This window comes from Strix uralensis, chromosome 1, assembly GCF_047716275.1.
Source record: "Strix uralensis isolate ZFMK-TIS-50842 chromosome 1, bStrUra1, whole genome shotgun sequence".
Taxonomy (NCBI): Eukaryota; Metazoa; Chordata; class Aves; order Strigiformes; family Strigidae; genus Strix; species Strix uralensis.
The window spans coordinates 10921817-10941561 of record NC_133972.1 but is presented as its reverse complement, the minus strand read 5'-3'; the positions used below and the strand labels follow the sequence as shown (position 1 = coordinate 10941561).

At 40.7% G+C, this 19745-nt stretch overlaps 1 protein-coding gene across 2 annotated transcripts in view; it reads left to right on the top strand.

Moving 5' to 3' along the window:
- Window positions 1-19745, top strand: part of ITGA9 (integrin subunit alpha 9) — a 228945-nt gene that overhangs the window by 164535 nt on the left and 44665 nt on the right. Inside the window, exons 19-23 of one of the 2 annotated variants that reach the window (XM_074881788.1) lie at window positions 3974-4060; window positions 5468-5547; window positions 8814-8903; window positions 11625-11733; window positions 14469-14576. In XM_074881788.1, coding sequence (XP_074737889.1) covers window positions 3974-4060; window positions 5468-5547; window positions 8814-8903; window positions 11625-11733; window positions 14469-14576 — 474 coding nt within the window. The remainder of the gene's footprint in view (window positions 1-3973; window positions 4061-5467; window positions 5548-8813; window positions 8904-11624; window positions 11734-14468; window positions 14577-19745) is intronic. The other variant, XM_074881876.1, reaches the window with a different exon arrangement.

Here is a 19745-nt window from a genome sequence, read left to right as displayed (position 1 = left end):
ATGTTCAGCAACTGCCCACTTCTGCTGAGACAGGTACTGGCCAAAGATGCCCGTGGAGGAGACAGCGGGTGTACCCCAGTGCAGACTGTGTGGTGCACCAGGTGAATATCTGAAACAGCAGAAGGGGAGGAAGAACTGGGGGAGAACATGAGCACTGCTGAAATTTCTCCTCTCTCAAGTCTTAAATTTAGCAAATAGCAACATTCCAGGTCGCTGCTTCTAAGCACTATATTAATATGATCGTTACCAACTTCCTGCACTTAGTTGAAATCACACATAATATTTATGCTTCAAAACACTTATGTCCAGAAGTAAGGCCATTTTGTTAGATCTCTGCATATACCCCCAATCACATACTGCAGGGATTGTTTGACAGCATTATGCTGCAGAATTTAGGTTGCCTTGTTTTTTCCCCATGTGCCCCTTATAATGGGGTTAGAACTGGATTGTTTCATTGCTCATGTTATAATTACCAGGAACTTTTCTTTCTGTGATAAAGGACTTTGAGAAACAGACTGTGAGCCAGCCTGAGCTTCATGTTTCTCATAGCCAGGTCTGCATTTGTTATGCAGTAATGGTACAGCTATTCATTTGGCTGGCTAGCTGTCTATTTATCTGATTGACTCTCATAAGAATATGAAAGGCAGTGAAATGTTTCAGAAAGAAAACAGTTTTCCAGATAAAGCTTCACACTGTCTCGTTGGAAGGGAAACTTCCAAGCCCTTTGGCTATGTTTTCTAAGCAAACTAGAAACTGCTATGGAAACTCATGCAATAAGCTGACTTCTCAGCTGGGTTATATTGTCATAGAGAAAAGCATTGCGCACTGAAAGTGTTACCTAACATCAGCAAGGAGCGGCATCCAAAACTTCTGTAAGCCGTGAGTCGGGCTGTTTCTGTTCCCTATTTGTTAGATAAGACAGCAGCAACCCTTCAGCCTGCTGGAATAGTGTGAAAATTGAATTTATGTAGTGCTTACAGAGTGCTCACCTGTTACAGAGCTGAACACCATAGGAAACCACATGAAGAAATAATTTTCTCTCTCTCCAAAACAGTGCACTGCAAATAAAGCCTGAAGTCAGACAGTGAGCAGTGAAGGAAAAACAAAATATTTACTTGTTAGCTGAACTTCTTCATTCTAATCACAGAGCTAGGCAAGGGGTCCATGGAAGAAGTTTTCTGGGTAGCCTGTGTAATTTAGAAATGTGTGGAAGGCTGAACCAGTGTGGTACAGGCAAACTTATTTCTGCTATTTCCTAGCATTGAACAATTTGCCTTTGCAGCATTAATGGAATCCTAGAATATCTCCAGTTGGAAGGGACCCATAAGGACCATCAAATCCAACTCGCTGCTCTTTGCAGAACTACCTAAAACTAAATCATATGACTAAGAGCATCATCCAGACACTCCTTGAACTCTGACAGGTTTGGTGCCATGACCACTTCCCTGGGCAGCCTCTTCCAGTGACCGACCACCTTGAGAGCCTTTTCCTAATGGCTAATCTGAACTTCAGTAATATTGTATTAATATTAATCATTCAATTGAATGGTATGTTAATGAAGCCAGAAGGTTGTTCAATAAGATGTTGCAAGCAACAACAGCAAAACCAGCCAGTGCAATGTTATCTGTCATTTCCTTAACAGGCCAACAACTGGCATCTGCCTGCCTGCTGTCAGGGCTGCAAAGGCAGGCAGCCACCAACATGCAAAATGAAGTACTGCACTACTTCCATTATCAAGATGAGAGTTCTTTCTGTTGTCCTGGTTTTTGACATCTCTGAAGGGATATGGTCTTGAGGAGAGGAGGGAGCCTCTTGGGTCTGTCTGGTCACTGTCACCACCAGACAGCTATGTAAATAGAAACCCCTCTTGAATGAACAGAGGCGGGGAGTTCATGAAAGAGAGTTCATAGGTTGCCACAGTTAGACAGCAAGGGACATTTGAACAACACAGAACCAAGAATGTTCCCAGAGGAAACAGCTGTGAAATTTTTCATTTGGCTACGCAGCTGCTCAGAGTTTGTGTTCACTTGATCACTGGCATAAAACTAGAGAATCTCCCAGATTGCTGAGAGGAAAAGGCAAGTGAAGGGGATGCTTCTCGCATGAAGCACTTGCTCTGCTGTTTTGTGTTAAATCTAACACAGCGTATGAGGACGGCAGCTTTGTACAACTGAAACTAGATATTTGATTTGCTGGGCAGTGCCATCTTCTGTATTTCTGGAAACAAAAGCCTACTGAAGATTGCAAGGAAACAAATCCATAAAGAAGCTGAATGTGGAGGCCACTGCTTGAGTAGTACTGGAGTAGTATCATGCCATCAGGTATCTCCAAGCCTGCATTGATTTTCTGCTTACATTATTTTCTTTTCATATGAAACCAGTGAAATACCGAGTCAGATAAGAAAGGTAGCGTTAGGTCTATAATTTTCTATAAATGTGTGCTCTGATTTGAACGATGATTTTGAAGACAAAGGAGACCTTGTCTTTCAGATATCACAGGAACCAGTTAAAAGATCAAGAATCCGAATGCTGTCAGACTCCTAATTAGGATAATAGTAACATTTGTAGAGTGCTAATGTTGTGCTTGGGTCAGAACGTGAAAGGCAGAGAGGCATTTCCTGGAGCTGCTTATGGCCAGAGTCCATGGTAGAGGAAGCTACTTCCACATGTGCTTGTTCCATCAGAGAATGGTACTCATATAAATTTTAAGTGCATATTTAAAGTAGAACTCATATTTGAAGTTATTTGGGAAATGTGCATAAGGAGACAGAGCCTGGGCTTCACAAACTGCTGTAGATACCAAAAATAGGTCAAATAAATCATAAGTCCTGTAGCTAAGAGATTCTTAGCTGCATGTCTAGAATAGAGTTAATTTCTGGATTCAGATACCTAAATTTAGGCATTCATATTGTAGCTGCATAACATCAATGCCATAGCTCCAGTGATGATCCAGTCAATACTAGGCCCTGGAGAGGTATTCAGCAAACATCTTGCATTTGGTCTGCTGAACCATTTTCTACATCCATTGACTACGATGGGAGAAGTGACACTGTCGTGGTTTGAACTCAGCCAGTAGCCAGTCACCATGCAGCCAGTCACTTACTTTCTTCCCCCCTTCCCGGTGAAATAGGGGAGGGACAAAAAAAAAAAGGAGAATTCATAGGTTGAATAAAAAAATATTCCCTGATAATCTGGAGATGAGAACATGCTGACCTGGAGCCAGACACTTATTTTATGGAGCAATGAAACACCCTCCATTCAAGAGAAGTATTTCTGTTGTTGTAGAGGAGTCACTAGTCAAGCTGGATAGGGCTGCTCTAACCTTTATCATTTGTATGATTGACAGTGGCCATAGTCTGTCAATGTTCAGCGTGAGGAGAGGCTCATCTCTCTACTTCATCTATACCACCATTGTATCACTAAAGAAAGTTGGTATCCATACAAATGTGGCTCATCCTGAAGACCAGAGAAAGAGACCAAGGCAGTGAATGACACTAGGACCAGATTAACGTTTTCTCCAGCATCTCTGCGTGGCATGGTTTGGTCACTGTTGCCCAACGCACTTCTTTCTTTATGATACTGTTACCTGCAAACACTACCTCAGGGAACCTGTATTCTGGGCCATTTGAAAGCTATCTTTTAATAAACGGAGGGAACAACTGATGGTCTGAGTTATCCAAGAACTTGGACTGATGCCCTGACTCTAATGTGTTTAGTCCTGCAGTATTTCCATGTGGTCTGCCTCTCAGAGCAATGTTCTGATGGTTGACTTCGTCCCAGTGCTGGTCTGAGTGAGGCAGAGTGAGGAAGTGCAACACTTCACTTATTCAATGAGTATTAGTTTTCTGGGAATAACACTGCTATGGTGGGAAATGTTTAGTTTTCTACAATACTTCATCACAATGGTATTTCTTAGTAATCCTCTTTTTCTCCCCAAATCTATCATCTCATGGTCTTTTTTTATTTTCTTACAGGAGGAGCTGGGCATTGCTTGTGAGTTGCTGGAGTCAGACTTCCTCAAGTGCAGCGTGGGATTTCCTTTCATGAGATCAAAATCTAGGGTAATGTTGTGATATTTGCAGAGTGATGGTCCCTTCACTTCTTTGTCTCCAAGAAGTGGGTGGAAAGGCAACTGCTCTGTTAAACGTCTGTGACTGATACTTTCTGTAGCTTTCTAACCCCCTTATCCAAGCCTTTCACAGTTATGGAGGGTAGCTGTCCTCTTTCCCACCAGATAGAGCCAATGACAGTACCCTGTGCCCCGCAATACAATGCTCTTGTAAAATGAGGCAAGAGTTGCAGCTATGAAAAACTTATATATTTCCTCTGCAGAAAATTAGAGAAGGACTGTCTGACTTATTTATGTTGCCTTATTCCATTTTTATTTTTGTCTCCTCTCACATTAAAGTGCGACTGAATTTGTACGAATTACAATGAAAATGTCTTAATCACTTTTTCATATTATGGTCTCCTCATAGCTTTTAAAGAGGATTTTGTTCAGTAACAGAAGATGAACTCTCTCATAATATTTAGAAATCCAGCTGGGTTCTTTCTGTCACTAAACCGAACTGTACAAATGACCAACCCAGAAAGGTGAGATGATGAGGAATAACTTTAGGATGACCTGAACAAAATGAGTGAAATTTTTCAGAAAATTTCAATTTCAAAAACTGATCTTTTCCATTTGAACCGATGTATCCTTTGGCCCATCATTAAATGTTTTCTTTTATGTGTTTTATTGACCGTAACATGCTCTTTTGAAACATTTAAAAAGATTTTAAATGGAATGGAAAAAAATAAATGCAGAATATTATCTGGAATGTAAGAATTTCAGTGTTTTGCTTCAAAATGACATAGTTTGGTTATCTTTGTGTTTTTTTCAACAGGCCATTGAAATTAGTATGAATTTGGAAACTGTTTCACTTGGCCAAAAACTGTTTTGGAGTTAGGTAGAAAAGTTACTGCACGGAGAAACTAATACAGTGCTGCAGTGGTCATCAAAGTAGATCCTCTTTTCAAAACTGGCACTTCATTTTATCCTTTACGACGGGTGGCCTGGATGCTGCTTTAGCTTGTCAAGTCTCTGTGCAGGGCTATGGTGTGATCTTTATTCATCCAAAAGATCTCTTCACCAGCAAGTAAAACATAGATTGGTGTTGAGGTAGTTTCAGGTAGTGATCCCCTTATACTGGAAGACTCTTTCCCTGGCAGATGTTGTCCTCAAGAAATATCTTTGAATGGTAATTCTAGTAAAGGCCTTTTCACAATGAGGGAAAAATTGAACTCTCGTATTTGAACAGAGACACGGTTGCTGCGGTATAAAAGCTGCAGTAGAGAAAGCTTTCTTACATGTATCAAAATACACTACTTTTGTACAGCTAGGCTAGTAAAATGTATATGCAGTTTCAGAATAAATGTATTTTGAAACAATATACAGTGTCTCTAAATACCACTTTTTCTTTGTGCAGTATGAGTTCAGCGTGATCTTTGACACAAGCCACTTGTCTGGGCAGGAAGAAACGCTTACATTCCTTGTCACTGCCCAAAGGTAAGGGAACCTTTGTACATCTTGATGACTTGGATATTCTTTGTTGCATGAAGTGTGCGTTGCATATGCTTGACAGCTGTGTGATATTAGTTGTAGACATGTGTATGTGTAATAAATTAGGTTAAATTACTGGGGCTAAATGCATGTATTTTGATAATATAGAGGAACCACGTGATGCAGCTTCCTGAAAAATGAGGTAGGACCATACTTAGGCTTTCTTTGCCAGGCAGTTTCAATTCTGAATGAGCATTTCGTGTTCTCTCAGCTGGAAGGCCCTTGTGTTTCTGTGCCCATCCCTTTGGGCCCTGTATCAAGCTCAGCTCAGCTGTGGTTGACGATCAGCACCAGGCAGACCCATTTGTTCCAGCATTTGAATGAAATAAGCATGCTTGGATGCAAACCAAAAAAGATAAATGCTTTCATCAGATGGTCAGGGATCTCACTGACAGTTTCCAAAGTTGCATGTCTATTTTTTCCTCTGGATCTTCAGTGAGCTATGACAGACCGCATGAAACAGCTGAATAGGGTATTTCCCCAAGGGTGCTTAAAGCAGGCATTGAAGTAGGGTGATGCCAAGTATGTGTGCATAGGGATTTTATCTGGAGCAGAATAAAGGTGTGACACATACTCTGTGCCTTCTAAGATGATATGCCACAAAGAAGGAGACTCCATGGCTGATTCAGTCACAGGCACTGTTGGCGTGTGTATGGGCCACGAACTGCTGCTCTGATGTGCCGGGTGTGTGACTGGTTCCTGCTGCCACTTACTGTGTAAGTGAGCCAACTTCATACCCTCCCATGTCAAAATCAGGATCTCCAGCCTTAATTCTTCTCACCAATTTGATGACACCTCACTGATGGGCTGGAGATGAGAGATGAGATGTAGCAGTTGCTGAGTGACTGCTCTCATAAGGCATAGTCCTCCCCAGCAGTAACAGCTGTAGGTGGGAACAAGATCCTGCAGCATACAGGGCTGGTATGAAACGCTGAAAGTGAGACCTCGCATCAGAGAGACAAGGCCATGTTTTACACATTAGAGAAGTTTTATTCTCTGTGAGGAGAAGTTCATTGTGTGTTCAGATGACCCCATGATGCTTCTAGGTCAGGGAGATGCATCCATATCTGCTAGGTGAATGCCAGCTGGTGCAAAGATGGGTCAGCCCTGCTTTAAATTTGCCCAGCCAGTGTTTTCCAGATGGTACCGCCCATTTCCCTGCCTTGGATAGCACAGGACTTTCCTCTGTAACCTCACTCCTCAGATTTCTGAGCGCTACCAGTGAGAAGGGTTAGTCAGTGCCTTTAGATGGACCAACGAAATAAATAGTAGTTTGTACACATAGCAGAAATGCTAAGAGGGGTTAAGAGAAAGTTTCTCATTTCAAAAGGATGGGTGGGAGGACAGTTGTGTTCTGAAGGATTCAGCTGAACCTCCAAAGACAACAGTGCAAGCCCCACTGCTGATTACGCTCATTTTCTCTGTGTCTTTGGACAATTGCTCAATTCCCTCGCTGTCAAATAAGTGTAATAAAATCTTTCTACCACAAGAGTTGCAGGGAGCCCTGGGGTAAAGTCAGTGATAAGGAAATGGAGAGGAAGTGTCTGTGTTGTGGCCAGACTTCAATGAGTGGGGACATTGTTTCCACACAAAACTGGAGCTAGCCTGGCAGAAATGGCTCGATGCAGAGAAGCTATGCCACACTGTCATGGGAAAGTAACTATTGCCCTTCAAGTGGCCACTTAAGCCTGTCCCTTGAAGCTGCAAATTTGGCAGTAGCATCTGTAACAAGAGACTGGTTCAGTAGTGGGAGAGATCAATTGGAGAAAGAACTAAACATTACATTACAGTTATTCTTTTTGTTTAAAAAACCTCCAAATCTTCTTCTGTGCTTCCTGGCATGAACTATTTTCTAGAGCTAGATTCACTGAGCTATATTGTCCTTTTGTGACAGTACCTTTGCTCCATTTGAAACAGATAAGCACATACCCATGAACCCTGTATGGAATTCTACTTGCTTATTCTGCTTGCCACCATGGTATCTCGGTATTTGTGTTGGATGCGAAATGTCTCCATTTTGGACTCTTCTTTGAGCCTATTCAGAGGAAAAGCTTTTATTAAGTGTTTTTTTCCTGGGACTGAAAGTTTGTGGGTTTTTCCATCTGGGCCATAGTTTTATTAGCAGACATGGCCAGTGTGTCAGCTGCAGAAAGCTGAGCTGTATCTGTGCATGTATGTAGCCAGCAGGTTCTGTTTTTGTAATCTGAGCAACTCATCATCTACATGGTATCACTTCGGGTGTTACTGCCTGCTGTTGCCTCAGTGACACTGTCTTCAAATAAATAGGATCATATCTTTTGTTTTGCCAGCTTGATTTTTGAGTAAATCCAATGAACTGCAAGGCAAAGTGATTTCAGAGTCACTGCTGTGTTGGAAACATATGTAACATGTCTTTCAAGATTGTTCTTCTGAGCTGTCACCTGCCAAGCAGACTCACCATCAGAATTAGAGTAATCACAAGTCTACGTGTTGGACATGCATTTTAGGAACCTATCCCAGACTTCATACATAAGTGTTCACACTGAAATAAACTGACTCAAATGAGAGATGATTGCTCACTTTTCTCTTTCCTCCTCCTGCTTTTGACCAGTTGAGGCAAATGCCTTTGAAAATGTAAAACAGTAGTGCTTTCATTTTGGCAACTAAGTACAAGAAGAGGAGGTGGAACTGCTGAGAGGTTACAGCCAGTTCAGCACGAGGGTCTCGCCCAAAAAGCTGCTTGTAGTGGCACCACGTTGGTTCTGTGGTACAGCGCAGATACAGTGAAAGCACCGTTTCATTTACTGAGTCGAGACCCTCTGTGGGGTGTGTGTATCCCCCTTAAACTGATGTACAGTCAGGCTGGGAGAAGATGAACTCTTTCTTTGGAGTGTAAATGTCCTTGTTTCTCTCCAGTGTGTGTGATGGCTGCTGTAGTTTTGCACTGCCGTTTGAGTTCACACCTTGCTCCAAGATAGGTTTTCTTGGTGTGAGCCTGATCACATCACAGACACAGAGGAGCAGCTGCAAAACACATGCTTTATGTGTGCGCCCTCTCCAAGGTGAGTGAACAAATGTAACTCTTAATCTTTAAGAGGCTTCTTAAGGAGAGCTGACATCACTCAAATAGAGAGGCTCGAAGTACAAGGCAGAGAGACGGTAGCTGTGAAACTGTGTGAGATATTGCAAAGGCTGTCGATTTACAGCATGTTTATTTTTCCTTTCTGGCACAGTGGAAACCTAGAACGCACTGAATCTTTGCATGATAATACTCTAACCCTGTCGGTGCCACTGATGCATGAAGTGGACTCATCTATCAATGGGTAAGTACCAGTCACCAAATGAAAACAACAAAAATAATAATAATCCTAACAATAACATCTGAGTCTCTTCCAGTGAAAAACTGAATTCTTCTCTTTGTTTACATGTAGCCAGACTGTTGTTTTTTTTCTTGTTTCCCAGACCCTGGAAATACAGACAACCTCATTCATTATCTGGAAATTTTATTTGTCATGCCTTTCATTCCAACGTGTACCTCTTTCTCACTCCTTTTTAGCTAATGCTAATTAGTTACCATCACATTTATAGTAGGTATTGTAGTGATCATATTTGAATTCATGTGATTCTGTAGATATGATGGACCTTAAAATAAAATCAAAAGAGAACAAGTAAATCACATCTTGTTCCTTAGGGCCCATCTTTAAGGATATGGTTGAGAATCACCAGGCCAAAGGTTAGGGTCAAATGTTCTGGGATTTTAAGGAGCTTGGTGGAGCCTAGCTGTTTGCGTTTCTGTTTAATTTCACAATCAGTATTCGCTTCTGCTTCCTAGTCTGCGAGGCATCTGAATACCAGCTGAGGAACATCACTCACCCTCTGACTGAAATACTTGTATAGCACATAGCCATCGTCCTCTCCCCGGGGCTGAACATGTGTGAGCTCCTGCCTTTGGACTCAGGGGTCTTCCTTTCCACTTCTGCATTACAATCTTAAGTCTAAAATGAAAGATTTGTGGTCAGTCCCAACATACAGACTGTCCTCTAGCGTAGACAGTTCTTGAGCTGGAACTGGGGGACCTGCTCACTGGAGGTGAATTAGCATCCACGTAGACTGAGGAAGCTGATGTTCGTTCCTAAACTGGGGAAGCAAAAGCTCGTCAGTAGTGTCCCCAAGAGGTCAGTGTCTCTTAGCCACTGTTTATGGCAACCCCAGGGAATGTGTGTTGTCTAAATGACCAGTGCAGGTTGGCATCAGCAGAAGTCAAAGATTCCCGTGACCAGCATGCTACATGGGTAGGAGCAAAGTTACCTGCACTGACATGTGATTTGGCTAAAAATCTGGGTAAACTCAGAGTCATTGCCTAGTCTGGATTTTGCCACATAAAGTTGATTTCCCCTCTTGTTGCATAGAAATAAAATCCCTTAATTACTGCCACAATAGTCAGAATGGATAGAAGATATGCTTGAGCCTGCTCAGGGAAGTGAGGAGCGCTGTCAGACCTCACAAGATGACTAGCAAGGACAAAAATCCCTCTATATTGAGAGTACAGTCTCAGCAGCATGTTCTGGAAGTTTTTGAATGCTTTCATTGTTACAGATTGTGTAGAAATTTAACTCTGTATCCGTAGCTTCTTAATTCTTTGATACAGATGGATTTTATACAGCTGTACAGATACAAATGCTTTCATCTGTGTCTTTAGATCTCTGTTTGTCACCTACAGAATAATGCATGCCAAAGCAACTGATAAAAATGTGGCTTTTTTCAGAATGTACTTTTTAAAGAACAAGGTTTCTGAATTTATAAGCCCCACCCAGCTGTGTGGATTATTTTTTTATTTTTCATAGACAAGGCTTAGTTAATTCAAGCTCACAGAAGTGTCCAACTACTACAGAAAGGTTGGGTTTATTGGAGGGCACAACATTCCCAGGCATGGTAATATTAGTAATACTCTTTTTTGGACAGTGCTTTTTTAAAGCTTATTTTTACTAGCTAGCCTGCATTTGAGTCTACGAGAGCAAACTTTATCCCTAGTCATAAATAGCCCGGAAGGGCTTGTACCATGTTTGGGAGTAGCCTTTTGGCACAACGCTGTAAATGGGAGGAATACGTCTGTCTCTTACTGTTTCCCCTAGCAATCTCTGGCATAGGAGGCAGGCAGGAAAAAAAGAAATGTACCTAAACAGGCTTAAAATCCTGTCTCAAAAAACTCTGACCCAAAAGGACAGCCTGAGAAGGAAGCTGAGTTTTAGGCAATCCCTCACCAAGGTTTGTCTGAAATTACACCAGGACCCTTTCCAGCCAGTGGAGCAGCCTGAGATTAGAAGGGGGCACAAAGGATGCTTAAAGCACTCCTAGTCCTCTTCTACAGGATTTCCAGGTACTGTGTTGTGCTTCCAAGCCTTTTCTGATAAAACCCTTCTGCGTTTTACTTTGTGATAAGATGCTAAGAATAATTGAGGAGACTTGGCCTGTGCCACTGTAGTTGAAAGCAAATCATATCCTCCTCTATTCCTCCCTTTAACCATCTGGTAATCATAAAGGTAGTGAAGCTCAGATAATTAATGAAGTGTTTATTCCTGCAATGCTATGTAAATGGTAGATAAAACTGAAATGTTACTTTGGTGAAGATGTAACTGAAAGTATTCCTATTAGTAACTGTTTCTTCAGATTAACTTGGTAGTGCAGTGATTTCCTGTGTTACACAAACTATAGGACTTGCACAAATCATCTGTGGCAAGGGGGCCCTGGAGAAGAGGTTTTGTGATAGGAAAGGAGAAAAAAAAAAAAAAGAGAAGTAATCAAATGAAGTCTGCTTGATGGGATGGGATTAACATGATGGGATGTTAACCCAGGTCGGTTGAGATGCTGCTTGTGTAGTCTAGTGTTGTCAAGAGGAAATCGAATCACAAATAATAGATTAATGTAAAATGGTCCCATAGAATTTCAAATTACTAGAAAGCAAGGGGGTGCAGTTCAGCTTGCCACAAATATATTTAGTTTTGGTGACAAGCACAGCTTACTAAATCTGTGTCTTGATCTTTCAGAGAAGTCTTCCCTACTTCATTTTTCTACGGTGATTCTGTGGAAGTATCCAACTTTGTTCGGTTGGAAAACCACGAATGCCTTTTCCAGTCTCTCAACTTCACACTGCAGGTAAAACTGATCCTTATTTTGACTGCTTTCGTGCTTGACAGCACATTCTGGGTTTGTATCTCTCTTATTCTGAGTGTGGTGTGGGCTTTGGTGCATGTTTCTAAATCACAGTATGCTGTGGAATGCATTCTTGACTGGATGCCATATTTACAACGTGCAGGGATGGTATATTTCCTCATCTGAATATATTATAACAAGAATTGCAAATAGGGCATCTCACTTCCACGGGAATGAAGCTGCTACCATTTGTTTCTCTTTTACTTTTCATCACGTGCTGAGTAAAGAGCTCTGGTTACTCAAGTGCCACATCTTGGATGCAGTCACAGGTTCAAAAGGGAGGAGTAATTCTTTTTAGTGGCATGGTCATCGAGCAGAGGAGTGGGCAGCCTTTGTCCATGAGAACAAACACATACCTGTGCAAGGGATTCAGACTTTCTAAATGACCCCGGTATGAAAATGTTTATAGCACTCCTGACAGGAATACTGTACAGGGAAGAGACTGTGCCACTAAAAGGACAGGTGTGAGAAGGTTTCATTAAACATCTCCTGCATCTCAGTGTTATTCAAGAATTATTTATAGATTACGCTTCACATGGCAGTTAGATGGGTAAAATATTTGGATGATTTATTACAACAAACTCTTGCGATGCGGCCAAAATGAACTTGTTTGGCTGCCATGACTGTATCTATTACAAGCACTTCACATCCTTTTTGACCACTAGATGGAACTAAGGAATGATAAATCATATGGAGGTGGGGGAATCATTTATTGTGAAAAATAGTCTTTCGCCTTTTTTCCCCTTTCTGTTCTCCTAGGCATGACTGCCACTCAGCTCATAATGAATAACACATGTCTGCCTCCGTGGACAGACTGTGGTCCAGAGCAATTAAGCCCCCACTGTCATGCAGTGCCCTTAGCTATTTACTGAAAAGGAGTGAAAACAGGATTTCAGGACATTAAAGCTTTTGTGAACCAGGCTATTAATTCTTGTGATTCTGATTTCATTCTTGAGGGTTTATAGGTCTTCCCCCCTCCCTCCCCCCCCCCCCCCAAGCCAGTTATTGGTTAAAAACAGATAAAGAACAGATGTCCTGATGCTTTAACTAGATGAATATTTTCAATAAAACAAAGTGATAACAGGTAAGGGAGAGACAATCTATGTATTGGCAGAGCCACCATTTGTCCTGCCCCATCTTGTCTCTCATGCACGTGCTTACAAGTGCAATATTAATAATTTTTTTCCCATATAGAAGTAGAAAATTATCCTGTAACAAGTCACAGATCTGCTGCCCAGTAACATGGTAAACCTCATAACTGTGTGTGTCAGAGAGAAAGGGTAGAGTTTCATAATGGGCAAAGCATGGTTTGTATCACTGTTTGCTTAATTGTTTTTAATGGTTTGCCTGCAATTTATTAAACTTCTCCAGATGGAGAGAATAGTTTCTTAACCAAGAAAAGGAGATGATTTACAAAAATACAGGACTTTATAGCAGTTTTTATATGTGGGAATCTATACTATGTCCAGTGTTGGTACGGAAACAGATCTGTGCAGCTTTTTTTTTGGGGGGGGGGGGGGGGGGGGTGTAACAACACGTGCAATGAAAATGTCTTTTCTGCATTAACTCTTATATCTGATCTCAGTGAGATAATCAAGTTTTTTTAAATGTCTAACATGAAACATTATGTTTGTATTTCATGCAGCATTTATCATGCTCCATTGTAGTGGGATTTCTCTCCCTGCCTGAAGCCTCAGGGTTTTTGAAACGATTTGGCATTGTGAAATGATTCTTTTTATCAGTCAGACATTTCTTCAGATATAAACAGTGTTTGAAGAATGAAAACCTGTTGGTTTTAATATTTGTACTTTACACAATTAACGACTGATTGATACATCTTTTGACAGTACTGCCTCAGTGCAGATAAATATTCTACTGGGCTTAATGTTTTTACTGTATGCACTTATATGTGTTGTTAGAAACAACCAGGAAATATTTTTCCTAATGAAAAAATGTAGATAGACATGAAAACTTATTTTCATTGAAATTTTTCCATGGATTGTTTCTTTTCAGAAAAAACCCACAGATTTTAGAATTTTCACTGAATACGTTTCAGTGGTGGACTGGAAATTCCTTGAGCTTTTGTTGAAAATTTATGGGAGGTTTGATAGAAAGCCAATGTTTTCCACTAAGAGTTTCATTTAATTGGAAACCCCAGAACTTGAATGGAAGTTGTTCACATGCATTTCCTGGCAACTCACTCAGCAAACCCGCAGTCCGGTAGTCACAATCATCATTACTTTGGCTTCTGCTCCGTAAGGAAAACACATGCAGAATATAATGCAGTGGTTACCAGATGGAAATGAGAATGTTAACTGAGACAGCAATATTTCTTAGTCTTCCGGATGGTATTACCAAAACACTCAAAGAGTACTAGCAGTGTCTCTGTATGTAAGGTGGGAGTCTCATGCTATTTGTATTGAGGACTGGTCATTATCTTGCAAAACTGCTTCTTGATATGTGAACTGTGCCTAAAGACTGTTAGGTAAGCTAAATCCTGACACTTAAAAAAGAAGTCTTAGTCTGAAGGCATTTTAAAACTTGCATAGTATTTGAATTTTTTTCAAATTTATCTATATTGCCAGCTGTGGTTCTACAGTAGCTCCCCATTAATGAGCAATCATGTATGTAACTTTATTTATTTTTTTTATACATTTATATGCATCTTTGTCTTACAGGTTTACAATGCTGGACCAAGCACTCTCCCTGGAGCTTTTCTCGACATTTCATTTCCAAACCGCCTCTCTGCCACTGGAGCCGAAATATTTCATGTTCAGCAGATGATGGTGAGTATGTTATGATGTGTTCTGAGCCCAGAGAAGCACTGAGAGCTATTGATGACTGAAACAAGAAAAGTTCCAGCAGAACTAGATGGGTCAGTGGCTTTTTAAGACAATAAGAGGTTCCTTGTATCTGCATCCAGATCATCATAAGCAGCTGAGCCCCTCCAGCTGTTGACTGCTGCCCCTCACCTAGGGCAAGCAGCCAGTTGCGTGTTCCTGGTTTCCTACAATGCAGTGTAAAACTAGGTCAGGCTAATAATCCTGAAGGAAATGTGTAGACACTCCCTGAGTCGCACCTCCAGAGAGGATTGAGTCTTAATCAGTCCTCCCTGATTAAATGGTGTATGTAATATCAGCAGGATGTGTTACCAAGCTGACTCACCTTCCCTGTTTTTTTTCTGTGGTTTTCTGCAAAAACACCAGCGAGGTCTGAATACATTCTCAATATCTATTTTTTCTATAGTCCATGTTATAATTTGCTCTTTTTGAGTGTTAACAAATGTAAGGAACAGAGAAATTAATTCTTTCAACACAATGTTTTTCAAAATACGATTTTGTGTCAACTACAAAGAAAATCAAAATAAATTGTGGTAAATTAGACACATTTGTAGATTTAATTTCTAATATTTATTTATTAATTTCAAAGCTTTTGTTAAATCACTAAAATACCATCATTTATACTGTGGTGGCCAAGAGAGGGAAACCTCACTACTGAGATAAATTTATTGTTGAAATTCAGAGTAATCTGTCTTTGTGAGATGGAACCAGCTCTTTGGGCTACTTGAAAAGAAGTATTATAGTTTCTTTGTTGCTAGCTACTTCTCTAGCCTTCTGGCTGAAAAGTATTATCATCCCTCATATGCAGGTAACTGTGTTGCTGGATCTGTGTAAATATAGCTCCAATAAGACCTTTCTAAGCAGATTTACAAGATTTGTGCTGTTGAAAGGTATGAGATAAATCTATATATATGGCCTACAGATGGGCACGAAAGACAGAATCACTGAGAAACAGATTTGGGGTATTGTATGAGGCACCAGTATTGTATATACTTGAGTCAATTCTCCAAGTAGACTGAATTAATTCTCCAGCCTATGTCTCATTTTCCATGGCACTGCATTTTAATGTTTTATTTAGTCCAGCCTTATAGGCGGAAGATCACCTTCCCTTCAACACGTTGTCTCTCAAAGGATCGTGACCCATTTCCTTGTCCCTTCCCTGGTCTCTGTGTGCTGTGGGAGAGAGCATTCGCAGCAGCAGCAGAGAGGTGGTGTCCTTAACAGATTTTTGCCTGCTCAAATGTTGGTGTCTCCTCTAAAGTCAGTCATTCTACATGTTCCTATATAGCAAGAGAAAGGAACTCAGCCCCATCCAACTTAGGGTGTGAAGAATTCATTCTGGGCATTGCTTGTTTCTCTGTCTTGACTCTTCCAGAAGTCTGGGGAAATTGTCTTAGACAAGACACCTATTTTGCACATTTGAATTAGCTGAGGTGTACACTACCCACCAAGTGGGCAAGGGCTAATTTCCAGGCATAGTTTGCCATCATTTCTACATAAGACCCTAAGTTAAACTGGCAAGAATGGAATGGACTATGTGGTTTTGAATAGCTGTTAGAAAAACAAGGCAAAATCTTGCTCTTAACTTGTTTTTCATTGCTGTTGTACCTCTGGTGGCTTATTTAAAGGATATCCAGCTGGGTGCTGTGGTCCTGGGCACTGTGCTAATAAATACTTGCAGGGTTTGTATCCCTTTTCTCCAAGAACAAGTTGCATTTCCCCCCACATTATTTGACTTCTTTCTTCTTGTCTTTATAGAAATTTCAAACTGCTGTTGTGAGACTTATTTTCATTGAAGGCTGAAGAGTGGTAGTAGGCCAGTATGGTTTTATGAGAGATGTCTGCATGATACACTGGCATACCCTGGGTCATTTCAACCACTGATTTTGGGTATATGGTCAGTAGGAGTCTAATACATGACTTTTTGAGCACCTCTGACATGTTAATAAATGTTATCCAAGCAAATCCTGTCTGGGATAGTGGTTATCCCTGCTTTACAGATAAATAATTGAAACACCAAATGGTTTGCCTGAGGTCACACAGGAAATTTGTGTCAGAGCCAGGCACTGAACCCATGTCTCCCAAGTCTTACTGTTGTAACAGGAAAAGCATCCTACTGCCTTTCCTCCTGCTTCTCTCCCACTGAGTTTTTATTGACAGAAAAGGGAACCAAAATCATGGAGTTTTTCATCTTTTCACAGACCAAATATACTTAAACAAACAAACAAAAAAACCCTAAAAGCAGATTGGAATGACCTTTGGAAAATGGGTTAGAACAGCTGTTTTTCAAGAGCATTTTTGTAAGCATAGTCATTAAATATTTCAAGCTTTTGCTTATTTTGAACTTCCCAGAATCTAGCCTGCAGTAAAGGTGATAGTATCCTTTCAGGCAGTGCAGGTGTTTCTGTAATTATACCTTTATACCTATAATCCAGCCGTTCTAGGTGTCAGCATTGCCGGACCTTTCAGAATAGCTGTCATTAATACAGAGGACTAGGAACTGTCAATTATCTGTAACTGAAACTGTTGATACAGCATTTCAGATTTGATTACATCATGGTTTGGGTTTTTTAAAGCTAGTAATACTTTTGCCACTTCTCTGATATACAGTACAGCAATGAAATTTATGGCTGAAAATGCATAGTAAAAGCACTAGAGTTTGTGTCTCAGATGCACATATACCACACAAGATAGTGCCAGGAGTTAATTCCTTCATATTGTGTGGACTGATCTAGTCTTACAGGTACAAAAAACAATAAAATAGAGTCACATGTGGCCCACTGGAACGGTCTGTATCTCTGGGAGGTGTTAATAGGAATTATTATCTTGCTGCTCTTAGAGGAAATGACAGTCCTCATGCTTCCTCTGTTCCTGTTGCTCTAAGCTTTTGGCTTTATTGCAGAAACTGCTTTAAGATTTTCTTTCAGAGAAATTCAGGTCACAAAGGTATTTTGACATTTGGAGTTCTGCCTTAGAGATGTTCAGATGCTCTTCAAGGGGTCTTGGGAGTTTCTGCAGCACTTCCCCCAACAAAGCCCCTAATATGTAAAGGAAACAAGCCAACAGTAAAAGCCAGAAGTAAAAGAAAATGGATAATTGAAAGAAAACTAGAAAAAACCCTAAGTGAACATCCTCCCTATCAGAAATTTTAAACCAAAAGGAAATTCAAAAAATTTTACAAGTCATTTTAACTAGGGAATTTCACTATTGGCATTGGTTTTACCTAGTAGATGTTCAAATTCTGCAGTGGTAAATGATATTTTGGAAGCAGATAAGACAAATTAGTACTTGTTTGGCTTTATGCATTTTTGTATTTGCTTTCTGGCAGAGGCTTCAAGCCAGGTTAAAAACATAATAAATGAAATAGCTCATCTTGTTGGTAAAAGTGGTGTGATAAGAACAGTACAGGTGATGACACGGAAGAGCTTCGCCCAAACAGTACAGTAGAGGTAGTGTTAACAGAAATGTATGTTCTCCACTCTTCAAGCCATTGATGATCTATTCTTCCACAAAGGAAAACAGTGCTCATTATACTTGTGCGTGTGTTGGTTTTGAACTGAAAGATTAGTAATTTCCTTTGGGTATCCAGCTAATTTGGAGGGCAAGGGAAGCGCTACTTGACTTGCCAGCCAAGGAGCTGCTTTCAGGGGCATCCAAAAAGATTTTCACAATGGGAGTTCCTACCAATTAACCAGGGTATTTCCTGAAGCTGTTGATAAATTAGCAATGTGTCCGGGATTACTCTGATGCTGGCTTTATGGAATTGGATCAGATTGTTGCCTTCCTATTTATTTTATTTCCAGTGAAGGTAAACACAATTATGAGGAACGAGGGAGTAGCAGTTGGAAACCGAGTTTGTCTGTTTGAACTGGAAGCCAACTGCAGCGCAAGCAGATGATCCTCACCCTTCCTCTGGAGGGACCAGGCTCTGCAAGGCTGCCAGGTTGTTTAGACTCCAGTCATACAATTGTCACCAGAACCAAAGATGCACAGTGTTAACCCAGAGCAAGTGCTGTGTGTGCTTGTGGGTTTTTGGAAGGAGGTATTGCTGCTTCTATTGCGTGCATCATGCAGGCCAGCAAGCACTGATATATATATATTTTTTGGTTTTTTAAGAGCCTGTTTACGTGAATCAGTGTAAAGAACCGTGTTGTTATCGTTGCTGAGATAAGAGTCTGGTTGGAAAGTGAGATGTATGTGTTGAAAGACAACCTCTTCAGAGAGTTTGCAGTCTAGGCAATGAAATAAAAGGGAATTCGGAGGGAGGGAGAAGGAAAGAAACACTGTCCTCAATTTTCTGATGAGAAACTCCCTCCCTGCATCTAACCTTTGATATCTAAGTATGGTAATTACTGTTTTAGTAATTGCTGGTAATAGAATATTTTGAAATTACTATATTCTTTCACTCTAGTAATTAATGGAGAGAGAGGGTCACAGAAGCAACTCTGGAGAAGCACTTGCCAGTCTCCACTGACAGTGCAAAAGCCATCTAGTCTCCCTGAGTTTCCCTAGGCATCTAAGCTTAGACTTTGAGAATTATCTCCAGAGCGTGAAAAATGGGTTAAACCTCAGTCTTCTGAATCCTGCTCCCATTAACCTTGAATGTGCCAGTTAGCTCAAGCCCCTAGTTCCTGGTCCAGCATTCCCATTCACTTTTTGGTTAGGGAGCAAAATAAAAAGTCCTTCTGTTGGAAGGACAAACAGAAGACCTCCAGTTGTCCTTACTATGCTTGGCATATTCACTTTACACTTTTCCTTTGTTCTGTCTGGGTGGGTGAGACCTGGATTGTGCCTTTATGAAAGCTGGGTATCAGTAAGATTTAAAAAATAAAGAAAACCTGAATTGGAAATGGATTAGCAGCATGGAGGACTTGAAGAGAATTCCTTTTCCAAGCTGCCTTTTAAGTTAATGGCTGCCTGAGCATGAGACTGTAGAAAAGCTTGTCATGTTCAGTAAGGAAAGCTGTTGAAATAAACATTATTCTCTTCCTTTGAATGCTGAAATAGAAAAAGTAAAATGGAGTCAGTTCCAGAGCCACAAGTCTTTCCTGGCTGATGACAGGTGACATTTTTAAGGCTAGTTTTGTGTAGCACTCATATCATTTTTCTTCATGA